The following is a 12,717-nucleotide window of genomic DNA, read 5'->3' as shown; positions in this document are numbered from 1 at the left end:
GAACACAGCCTTGCTTCACGCCATTGTTAATGGAGAAGGGTTCAGAGAGCTCATTGCTGTATCTGACCCGACCTTGTTGGTTTTCGTGCAGTTGGATAATCATGTTGAGGAACTTTGGGGGACATCCGATGCGCTCTAGTATTTGCCAAAGCCCTTTCCTGCTCACGGTGTCGAAGGCTTTGGTGAGGTCAACAAAGGTGATGTAGAGTCCTTTGTTTTGTTCTCTGCACTTTTCTTGGAGCTGTCTGAGGGCAAAGACCATGTCAGTGGTTCCTCTGTTTGCGCGAAAGCCGCACTGTGATTCTGGGAGAATATTCTCGGCGACACTAGGTATTATTCTATTTAGTAGAATCCTAGCGAAGATTTTGCCTGCAATGGAGAGCAACGTGATTCCCCTGTAGTTTGAGCAGTCTGATTTCTCGCCTTTGTTTTTGTACAGGGTGATGATGGTGGCATCACGAAGATCCTGAGGCAGTTTACCTTGGTCCCAACAAAGCTTGAAAAACTCATGCAGTTTGGCATGCAGAGTTTTGCCGCCAGCCTTCCAGACTTCTGGGGGGATTCCATCCATACCTGCTGCTTTGCCACTTTTCAGTTGTTCGATTGCCTTATATGTCTCATCCAGGGTGGGAACCTCATCCAGCATATCAGCATAAATATCAGTACATATTTAATCTTCCCTGTCCATTTAAATTGAATATCTTTTCGACATTGTGAGTTATCCTCCTGTACCAATTCCATTACCTCACTTTTGTCCTAATTTATTTTATATCCTGAAACATTTCCATGTTCTATCAACTGTTTATAAAGTATAGGTAATGATAATCGTGGCTGAGTTAAATACACTAACACATCATCTGCGAATAAACTAATCTTATGTTCAGTCTGATTGATTACAAATCCTTTCAATTGTTGATCAGTTTGAATCCTTTGTGCAAGGGGTTCCATAGCCAAAGCAAACAAAGTTGGTGATAAAGGACATCCCTGTCTACTCAATCTGGTTAAATTAAATGACTGAGAAACCTGTCCATTAGTTATTACTTTAGCCTTAGGATTTTTAAATAGAGTTTTAATCCAATTTATAAAATACAATCCAAAACTAAATTTACTCAAAACTTTAAATTAAAAAATCCCATTCCAATCTATCAAAACCTTTTTCTGCATCTAAAGCCACTGCTATACTTAAGTCCTTTTTCTTTTGTGCTAAATGAATTATGCTTAATAACCTTACTATATATTCTGAAGTTTGTCTATGTTCAGCAAAACATATTTATCAATTCAGGAAGATCATCATTAATTCTATTTGATATTACTTTTGCTATAATTTTATAATAATCATTTAACAACAATATAGAGTTCTGATCTAAAAATCCAAATGCATTATTTAATAAGAAATTTTTACTTTGAAATTCTACACATCTCGAACCTGTCATAGAGAAGCTACAATACTCAATGATAAACATGAAAATACATTTATCATGGATTATTATCCTATAACTCTTTACCACATTCACCGTGAAACTGATTTAAGTAGCTTTACTTCTAAGTGATTTATGTCCTCAAATGTTACATTAGAGTGCAAAGGAATGATCAAACAGCAAATCTATGCAGAAATCCATTGCCAAAAGTAAATTTAGTCCCTCTATGCCAACTGGTGGAGGATTGCCAGCTACACAAAATAAACTTCCAAGACTATAACTAAAGATAACCTTATAATAGTTTGTGTACATTCACATGATCAAATTTCTCAAACATAGAAAGATTTAATGCAATAATTTGAAAACTAAAATTAAATGCTGTGCCCCTGGTAATGTGGAGTGCACAAAGGCTACTTATCCAACCAAAGATCAAAATAACTTATGGCTCATAAAATGCTTTATGATTTGGACAACTCTATTGTCATGGATTAGGTTACTGGAGAGTAGATGACAATCTTTACATGGTTCACAGAGCTTAATGCATTCCAACATTGACATTACAAACAGAACTAACAAGTACAAACACATTAAGGGTCCTCTGTTCCAATGAGTTCATTATAGGAAATGAAAAATGTCTGGATAGAAAAGGCCAGCAGATTTTTCCAAAATGACCAATGTTAAAAATGTTACTTTGTGCATCATGACATTATCCATAATCACCTAGCCAGGTTTGGCTCCAAATCGATCTATAAATTCAATGACAACACTACTGTTGCTGTCTGAATAACAAATAATGACAAGTCAGTCACAGGATGGAGATTAAGAATCTCAATATGTGGTGAAAGAACAACAACCTTGCTCTCAACATCAGCAAGACCAAGGAGTTGTCTGTGAACGTTAGGAAAGGGAAGTGGAGGAACCATGCACCCATCTACATTGGAGAGAATGGAAATGGAGAGTGTTAGTTCCTAGGAATCCACACTTTGGATGACCTCTCCTGGAGTCAGCACATTAGGCAAGTGTGAAGAAGACACACCAAAGCTTCTATTTCTAAAAAATCCGGAGAGATTCTGATGTTGTCAAATTTGGAAACTCAAGTGCCTAGAAACGTAGAAGGCTGTAGAAAGTAGCAAATCTGGCAAGTCCATCATGAGCACCAGCTTTCCTTCCATCCATCAATCAATGTTAGACACAGCCTCAAGAAAACAGCCAAAATCATAAAGGATTCCCATCCGTACTACCCTAACCATTAACCTACTCCAGGAACACCAAAAGGCCTGTTGCACCATTGAAACCACATTTTTTGTACATATTGCAATGGTATTCATCAATTCTTTTCTATTTATAATCTTATGTTGTCTCATGGCACATTATGATTATTGTCGTTAATGTACCTTACATTTTGCTTGGCTGCAGTAAGCAAGAATTTTGTTGCATCTTTACATTGTACTCATGCGCATGTCATTGTACTCATAACTCATCCATTCTATAATAACGCAACCAAATGTCAATACAATATTCCCTTACTGTCCAAACCCAACCAATCTGCTGAGAAAAAGTTTATAGGATCAGATTATTATTCCATAAATAAAATGAATTTGGCATAACATGTTGTGAAACGAAATTGCATGTAGTTTATGTAGTTGCAAGTCCTTACACTTATTTCTCCATGTTACAAACTATAATTAGAGTTTCCATACAGAACAAAATGTAATTTTCAGCAGAATGGAGAACTTTTACTGGAGTTAGAAAACCTATTGTGATATTATATCTCACAAAAACTAAATTGCATTGTGATTTACAAACCACAATAATCCAATTAGCACACAAATTGCAGGAAATTATCTGAAAATTAGTTAAATCTAAATATTAATTTTACTGACCTGGTGGAATACATAATCCATTGCGGTAGGATTACAGAAATTCTATACAATATAAATTATCCTATTCCTATTATTTTATGTAATCTCTTGTCACGTTGTCCAAGCTCTTTCCTTGGAGCAAGAAAGATTTTTAACAACATAGACTGGCATTTCCAAAGTTCTCCTCAAATATTGAAATAGCTTTGTAAAAACAATAAATGGCTGAAATCGCAAGGAAGGATCTGAGAAGACCTGAAAACAAAATATAGGTTGTGCTGGCATGACAGTCTGAAGAGAAGAGGCATAATAGCTGAAAAAAAACCTGCAACACAAGAAGAGAGAAAGCAATATGTGATTTGGTTTTGGAATAGCACAGAGTTCATACAGGGGCAAAGTGATGTCACCAGAGAATGTGAATATGGTTGTGAAAAGATTTAAAAGTATTGACAAGGTTAGAATATTGACAGTAGCATAATGGAAACATGACTGAAGATGTAGACAGTGAAAGTAAAAATGAATCATAACTTGCTGAGGATGGTGATGAGAAGCCAAGATTTCAGGTGATAAAAGGGCAGATTATGATTTTGGTAGCAGAGGACATGAAGAAGGGATGGAGTCAAATATTAATGGTCCATTGACAATAATAGAATGGATGTGAAAAAAGCAGCACAGCAGGATGATGAACAACATAGATTACACAGTAATGAGAGAGATCAAGTCAAAACTTGAAACATAGATGTTAGTCTAAAAGACAGCTTCAGTCTTCTCAAATCCTGTTCTGAAGGAATTCAGCTCAAGTAAGACATAATCAAGACTGTGTCACTGGATTGTGCAACATCTCATGAGGAAGGTAGGACATACAGTAATCAAGTTAGGTTTAATCAGTAAGCATAAAATGAATGTAATTATTCTATTAGCCCATAAGACTGCAAGGATTGTTTAGAAATAATGAGTTTGCATATTTTTGTGTTTTCATTTTCAAATTCTGTTGAACATAAATGCCAGCACAGACACACAATTACAAGAAAATTTCTGTGGATTTCAATCATCAGAAATATTTAAATTTCTTTAAAACTACAAGACATCCTCAATTTGTGCAATACATTCACACAGCCTATACTATGCCTTATGCCTCACTTTCCCGAATCTGCTGCTGCTGTATTCCATTCCCGCCTATTTGTAATTCTTGTTCTCCCTTAACAATAAAAAAAATCACAAGCACATGCTGTTCCTAGGTGCACAACCACAGAGAGTGTGATGTCAGAGTCAGATCAGTAATGATGCAGGAACTGCAGTTGTTTCCCTGGAAACAGAGAGGTAAGCAGACTGGCTCCAAATAGTATGCATTTCTGACTAAATGAATAAAGATTATAACAATAGCACAGATCATAATTATGGACAAGTACGAACAGCTCTAAATTTTAAGAGCATGGTGTGGATTGGTATTATTATTATCTTAACGGAAACCTGCAAAATTACTGCAAAGCCTACTTTCACCAACTTTGGCAAGATTATTATCAAAGAAATAGAATAACTTATTTATTTACCACCTTCAATCTTGTGAAGATTAAAATTATTTTAAATATATAAAGAGGAAAATTCTAGCAAGGAAAAGGTGGCTCACTTACACACAAAGATGAGAACATTTAAAATGAGTAATAAGGAATTATGAGCAGAGGAATTATGTAACTAATTTATGTCCATCTTCATAGAAGACAAAAATATCAAATTCCAAGAGTCCAGCAATAAGGGATTCAAAAAATTATTAGTGGGAAAAAGTACCAAAGAAGTTGGTAGAACTTGAAGGATGTGGAAGCTGTGGAGAGCTTTACTAGGATGTTACCTGGATTGGAAAATAAGTCTTATGAGGCAAGGTTAGCAGAGCTGAGACTTTTCTCTTTGGAGCAATAGAAGGATGACAAAAGACTTAATAGAAGTCTATAAGATTGTGAGATGCATTGACAGGGTGCACAGCCAGTGCCTGCTTCCCAGGGCAGGAATAGCAAACACTAGAGGATCTGTGTACAAAGTGAAGGAGGGAAGTTTATGGGTGGCATCAGGGGTGTTTTTTTTAAAAAAGCACAGAGAGTTGTGGGTGCCTGGAATGCCTTGACAGGTACATGGATGGAAGGAAAACCAAGGATTACCGGGAGGGTTTTGTATTTGTTTTAAAAAAAGGAATTATATAGGTCGGCACAACATTGAGGGCTGAAGGGCCAGTACAGTGCTGTATGTTCTATTCTATTCTAATAAATCCCATGGACATGATGAACTACAATCCAGAGTTTTAATGGTGTTGCTATATAGACAATGAACACCCTGATTATCAGTTCTAAAATTCTTAGGATTCTGCAATTTGGAGGGAAGTAGAATTTGGAGGGTGGCAAATGTGATCTCATTATTTAGATAAAGGAAAGAGAAAATAGTGAAGTACCAGCTGATTAAGCCCAATATCAGTAGGGAAAATGCCAAAATCTATTATTGCAAAAGGTGTAATAACAGATTATCTTGAAAACACTAATAGAATTGTGCACATAGAGTACAGATTTTTGAAAGAAAAAACACATTTAAATCATCTATTCCAATCTTTTGCAGTGACAAAGAGAAAACATAAGGGAGAAACTAGTGGATGGTCTGTATTTGAACTTTCAGAAGACTTGTGATTAAGATCTCACACAGGTGATTGGTTAATTAGGTTTAAAGACCCAGAACAAGGATTAGGCCATAAAAGATTGAAATGAGAATCCTGAATCTAGGAATTCGCACTCCAAAAATCTGATAGATTTATGTACATTAAGGGAAATATGGAACATGGGGATAATGCAAGAAAATTATGTTGAAGTAGATCAGCTAGGATCTTTAGGAATGAGAGAGTGGGTTCAAAGGGCTAAATAAATAGCCTATTGCTCTAGTTCTAATATAACAAAGAATTCTGCTAACCGCTGAATTTAAAAAAAAATGAAACTGACTTTTCAGGTCACATTTTTATTCCCCTTTGAGATTGCTAGAAAAGCCCATGATTATGCAATTACTGGTGTTCAAATGGATTATATGAAAGCAATCACAGCTTTAGATATTCTTGGACAATGAATTTGACCCAAAAGAACAGATTTAAAAACAATTATGTCCTTTATAAATATTGTTAAGCGATTATACAAGAGAGACTAGGACAAGAGGGCACAACTTCAGGACTGAAGGGTGTCCGCTTAGAACAGAGATACAGAACAATTTCTTTATCCAGAGGGTGGTAAATGTGTGGAATTTGTTGTGGAGGCCGAATCATTGGGTGTATTTTAGGCAAAGATTTATAGGTCTTGATTAGCCAGGGCATCAAAGGTTATAGGGAGAAGACCAGGCAGTGGGGCCGAATGGGAAAATGGATCAGCTAATGATTTAATGATGGGGCAGACTCGATGGACTGAATAGCCAATTTCTGCTCCTATGTCTTATGGTCTTTACTCTGTACTAATATTACACTACATTTTTCATTTGCAGTGAAATCTACTTTGAAGTAAAAGTTATCAATTCAAATTATGGTTAATTCAATTCTGTAGGACAAAAACAATTGTGAATGATGAGCATGAAAAATGTATTTGAGTGAAATATTATTTATGATAAACTATCACTCCTATGCATTTATTTCCCTATGAACTAGAGAGCTGTAATATCTCTACACTTTATCACCACTTTAAAACTTGTGATACCTCTTAATAAATTAAATAATTCATCGTCTAGAATTTTCATGTATCTGACTCACATATATTAAAAATTACTAAAATGAATGAATATCACTGAAATAAAAACACACCAATTCAAATGTTTGGCAAATTGTTCCCTCCCTGTTTTCAAGTGTTCCATCGTATTGAGTGCGCCTCTAAAATCTTTCAGGCAAACTCTTTTGTCAGCATAAATCAAAGTCAACATTGCATCAACATTCTCTCAAAAGAATACCACAATATTTCATTGGCTTTCATTCCACTTCCACAGAATTAAAAGAAAATTATGTCTTGGCATTGTCATAAAATGGACGTCCCACCTCATGGCCGACGGGGGACAAAACCCTCACACGGATCCTTTTCCTGAATTAGAAAAGTACATTTCAAGGAAGCCAATTCTCAGAATCACCTTGATTACAGTTGTAATTTAGACCATCTCCTCACTCTTCCCACCTAGGGAAAACAAGGCTAGACAACTCGTCTCACAGTGACATACCAAGAAGAAAAAATATAGCGTAGACAAAAATAAAACAGCTTCTTGATATCACATATATAGAAATACAGTAGAACTTTGATTATCCAGAATGGTCAGGACTGGGCCTATTTCAGATAAAAGGTTTGTTTGGAGAACCGGTCATTTTTTAAAAACAGTCCAGTAGCAACAGCAAATCACTTGTAACGATGTTTAAACATTAACAAACAACAATGTATGTCTTTTTAAGCATTAAAATAATATTTAATTCTCACACAAAAAAAAAATGCTGGCCATCGCCAATCACTGACACCTCCCCACCAAGCCCCCGTTCGTGCCGGGAGCCCAAGGGTTCCAGATAACTGAGGATTTTGGAGAATCCGATTTTGGATAATCAGAGTTTTACTGCTCATAAATCATCAATACAATGGCATTTCTGTACAAAAATTGAAAATAATAATAAACAATAAACTCGATTTGGAAATACCATATTAATAAGATTCCCCTAAAGAAAAGGCAGATGATGTACTTTGAGTCACTTTCACATCTTCATAGCCAAGTGCACACCAACAGAGGCAGAAAACTAAAGTACGTCATGTGCCTGGTCAGTCAGTCACAAGGTGTTGCACAATGCTGGAAAGAAAAGGACCAAATTATGGGGATGTAGGATGAGGATGTGAAGAAAATCCATCAGTGCTTTGTCATAAAATTGTCTTATATGAAATCCAAATAAATTCTGAATTAAAAAGCAAGCACTGAAAAGAGCAAATGCTATAAAGTTCAAACATATCGCTGTACCATGAATTAGCATCACTGATCAATCAACATTAAGTAATAACAATATATAGAGTATTTGTGGTTAGTATACTGTATTTGCTCTGAATTAATTACTGTGGTTTGATTGGTTTGCCAAATTAAAATATTACAGACATAAAGAACAGAAACTGTCTGAAAACAGCAATTCTCTTCCATTTTTATTTTTGACATTTGCCAGATTCTGCAAATCTGTCTAGAAACTACCCTGTAATGGTAAAAATGGTGTGAACAGCATCAGGAATTAATATCTTTCTGCAGTACAATGCAGAGACTTTCATGCAGGAGTGTCTACAGTTAGTAAGCAGCAAAAGCACAGTTGGGCAACGACAACACATTCAACAATTGTGCAAAGAATTCCTAGCATAGAAATACAAACCTTGGTGCTTAATATACAAGTGTACGTCAGTCATCATAGCACAGCACATTTTTTTCAAAGGGCATTTCAAAAATAGTTGACTAAGATTAACTCAAAGAAAAGTGTAAATGAATCAGTTCTCCTTTTATCCAAACATAAAAGGATTTTCTAGATTAAAATCTGCAACATCCAATAACATCAGCAATTATGACGAATGAAATTAATGTGATTAAATTGTATTTTATCATTGGTTCATATGCAGATAATTACTTCAATCAGAATTACTTTAAAAAGAATCTGCCTCAGTACCAAATAAAAATGTAACACATAAAAATATTGATGGCATTAAAACAGTGCATCCAAATTTGTACCTTTTAAAGGGCAGATGCAATTGCACTGTATTGAAAAAGTGCACTGATCCATACAAACACAACTGAAAACTACTTAAATCACCTTAAAATGACAAATAATTCCTCTGGCACACTGTTATTAAACAAGACAAGAATAAATATTGAATTAAAACTGACTTTTCACCTTAAATTTAGCAAGTATATTAATGCACATCAACTGACAAATGTATGGCCTTCTCCTCATTCGCAAACTCTTAGCGCTAGATTTTCCATTAAATATGTTCAGCAAATCTAAACTTTCATTTTAACAAACATTTTATGATTAATATACCCCACACTTAGCAATTACAAGAAAGGTATCCATGCAATTTCAATCTCACTTTGTTTATAATAGGTAAACACATTTTTTCCATGTGAGTAATAAAGTACTGTAACCATACTTTTAATTAAACTGAGTATGCTCATATCAGCTTTAAAAATCATTAATTATAGTAGATCAGGAATGATCAGTGTACAGAAACAGTAAATAAACTACAAAAAATATTCTAATCTGGTCAATCCCTGACAATGCTTGAGAAATTTAGCAGGTCAAACAATAATTTACAGAGCAAAGATAAAAATACATAACTCACGTTTCAGGCTTGAGCCCTTCATCAAGGTAGGCAGGTGCCCAAACCCCAGCACCTGTCAACATTTACTCACACTTTGTTGAAGGGCTCAAGCCCAAAACATTGGTTACGTATCTTTACAAAGAACACTGCTTGACCTCCTGAGTTTCCTTTGGGTACATGGCTTGATGAAGGGCTCAAGACCGAAAAGTTGGTTGTGCATAGTTGCGATATGAAGTCCACGAGCTGGGTTTCTCCAGCATTGTGTATTTACTTCAATCATCGTGTCTGCAGACTTCTGCATTTTACCCTGCTTCCCTTCTCCACCAATCAATTCTCACTTTTCCTCTCTCCTAACCTCTTATCACAACCAATTAATACATCTTATCTGTTGGTCTGTGCTCCTCCCCCTCCCATTTTTCCCTTTTCTCCAGATTTTTTGACAGAGGCCCCTGCCTGCGTTTTGCTCATACCTTGATGAAGGGCTCAGAACGTTGGTTATGTATCTTTAACTCCTATAAACTACACGGTTTGACCTGCTAAGTTTTTACTTCAATCACAGTATCTGCCGACTTTCGAGTTTTACTTCAATCCCTGACAATGTTGGTGAAGCTTTCGGTTCAGTTCATTTCACCCACTGGAAATGAGTGAGCATTGAACTCTACGCGTTGAGCGCAGAATGTTCATGCAGTGCGTGGTTTAGTTACTTGAGGAAGGGTTTAAGATCCTGAGCTACAAGCACTTCTGGAAAGACAAACTTCTCATGGAAGGAGAACCCCATTGGCGACTGACGGGCCATGAAGCTGAGGGCAGGCCGAGTTGACAGCTCCGGCCCGGCCTGCCCTGACCCCCTCCGGCCGAACACTGAATCAAGACACCTCCGACGAGCAGAGGGGAAACAAAACAGGATATCTCCGTGGTCATTAAAGTCCAAGTTGTGGGGCTTTTCTTCCCAAAAGGGTGGAAGGAAGGCGGGGAGGGAGGGAGACCGACCTTCCTGCCCTGACTGGACTAGTGACAGCTGTCAAATCCAAGTGGCTTCACCCGAAAATCGGCCGCCTCGGTCAGCAAACCGACCCGAATCCGCGGCAAACTTTCAACGGCAAGAAGGGGGCCATGATTCGGTGGAGAGGAAATGGGGGGGACGGGACACAAAACCCCACGTCGTTACATAGTAGATACACCGAGAAGCTGGCGAAAGGGGGATACGTTACTTTAGCCTTGGTGACGATGTGAGTGGCCAGCTTGACCACGGCGAAGTTGCCTTTGCCGATGGTTCTCTCGATCTCGTAGTAACCGATCCTGGCCGACCCGGTTTTGTGCGGCGGCGGCGAGGGCTGAGGAAGGCTGCCGTTCCTCGCTGCACCGCCGGACGCCATCTTGTCGAAAACACCAACGGGGGCGGCCGTGTGGCCGCGCACGAGCCGAGCGGGGAGGGGGAGGCGGGGCTTCGCGGGGGCGCGATCGCGCGCGCTCCCTCGTTTCCACCCCGTCCCCAGCGCCCTCGATCACGTGACTTCTGGCGGAGCGATGAGCCTGGGAGTGCTGACGTCAATGCAAATGAGGCGAGTGTCCTGAAGGTTATTTCCGATAAGACTGGTCACACGCACCATCGCTGAGAGCTGATTGTCTGCAGAATTGTCACTGCACTGAGAGAGCGTGAACCTCTTATTCAAATGCAATTTCTGCTACCCTTGACAAAATTAAAATAACTCAACAATTCTTGCTCCATTTGTGAGGAGCAAAATGCAAACTACTTCAGTGGCTGGAAAATTAAGTAAAATTCCCAAAAAGCTGTTAATGTTCAACAAGATAAACAGATGACTGAGATATGTTTCAAGATGACCTTTCATCTTTTTTGATGTACCTTCAACGAACTGCAACAATGATTATGCTTTTCTACAGATTGTAATCGAAAATAAAACGTTTTTTTTTACAGATGTGATTCAAATGAGAAAATGCTGGACGTAGCAAATGCATCAGCAACTCAAAAACTGGAGCAAAAAAACAGTCTGCCGGAAGAACATTTCGGTTCACCTCATGCCGCCAAAGAAAAATGGATTGTTTTCAGTGAAAGCTGTCCACCCTTAATTATTTCAAACATTAAGAGGCCTTTTTGTGCACTGCTTTTATTTTGGAAGTTGCAGTCTTCATGAAACAATTTTCTTCCTCCACTCTCTTTCCTCCAAAAGTCTCAAGCTTTTTCAACCAGTGTTACCATTCAATCGAACTGCCACGGGGATATGAGTTCAAATCCCATTGTGACTGCTTGTATAACAAAATTCAATAAATCTGAATGATTACAGGCTAGCAGCAGAATATAACCATGCTTTTGAATTGTTATTAAATACCCAGCCGGTTCTGTAACAACCTTGAGGCAAAAAAAACCTTCCCCACCACCATCCCCATACATAACTTCAGATTACATGGTTGTCTCTTAATACCCTCTGGACAAATGGAAAGGAGTAATAAATACTGGTTTATTAGCATCAGACAAACATCATGAACTAAACCCATGATTTATCTAATTTCACAAAGCCTATTTACAGTGGCCAACTGGCAACAGCCAGTTAAAATGGAACCTTCCAACAATCCCAGAAACTTCTCAAAAATCTTTTTGTGGAGGAGAAAACAAAATGCAGAGGTGGCAGACAAACTAAGCTGACAGGTCCAATTTGGCCTGGCCTAAAACCTAGCTGGACTCTCTACAAATGGATAAAGTGACATCTTTTCAAAACAAAAGGGAGAGCAAAACAGGAAATCTCTGTTGGTAATATTCTTTAGCCAGTCCTTCAGGATCAAGAGTTATTTGATTCCACATTAGTTTTGTGGGTTCTTGAGAGCTTGTGGCCTGGTTACATCACTGCCTGATATAGAGGAGACAAGAAAAGGCTATAGAAAACTTGGTCAGCACCATCATGGGCATTGGTCTTCACTCCATTAAGGACATCTACAAGAGGTGGTGTCTTAAGAAAGTAGCCTCTATCCTCAAGGACTCTCACCACCCATGCCATGCCCTCTTCACACAGCTACCATCGGGGAAGAAGCTACAGGAGCCTGAAGATGAACACCCAATGGTATAAAAACAGCTTCTTCCCCTCTGCCATCATATTTCTGAAT

At 37.9% G+C, this 12,717-nt stretch overlaps 1 protein-coding gene across 5 annotated transcripts in view; it reads right to left on the bottom strand.

Moving 5' to 3' along the window:
* The window catches only part of sik3 (SIK family kinase 3), a 249,474-nt gene extending 238,410 nt beyond the window's left edge, over nucleotides 1-11,064 (bottom strand). For 2 of the 5 annotated variants that reach the window (XM_069894969.1, XM_069894971.1), the window contains exon 1: nucleotides 10,812-11,064. In XM_069894969.1, the coding sequence (XP_069751070.1) occupies nucleotides 10,812-10,976 (165 nt within the window). In that variant the 5' untranslated portion in view covers nucleotides 10,977-11,064. The remainder of the gene's footprint in view (nucleotides 1-10,811) is intronic. The other 3 variants (XM_069894972.1, XM_069894976.1, XM_069894970.1) reach the window with 3 other exon arrangements.
* Between the last annotated feature and the right edge of the window lie 1,653 nt (nucleotides 11,065-12,717).

The sequence above is a fragment of the Narcine bancroftii genome, chromosome 8 (assembly GCF_036971445.1).
Source record: "Narcine bancroftii isolate sNarBan1 chromosome 8, sNarBan1.hap1, whole genome shotgun sequence".
Lineage (NCBI taxonomy): Eukaryota > Metazoa > Chordata > Chondrichthyes > Torpediniformes > Narcinidae > Narcine > Narcine bancroftii.
Note: the sequence above shows the minus strand (reverse complement) of the source record. Positions and strands in the feature narration are given on the sequence as shown.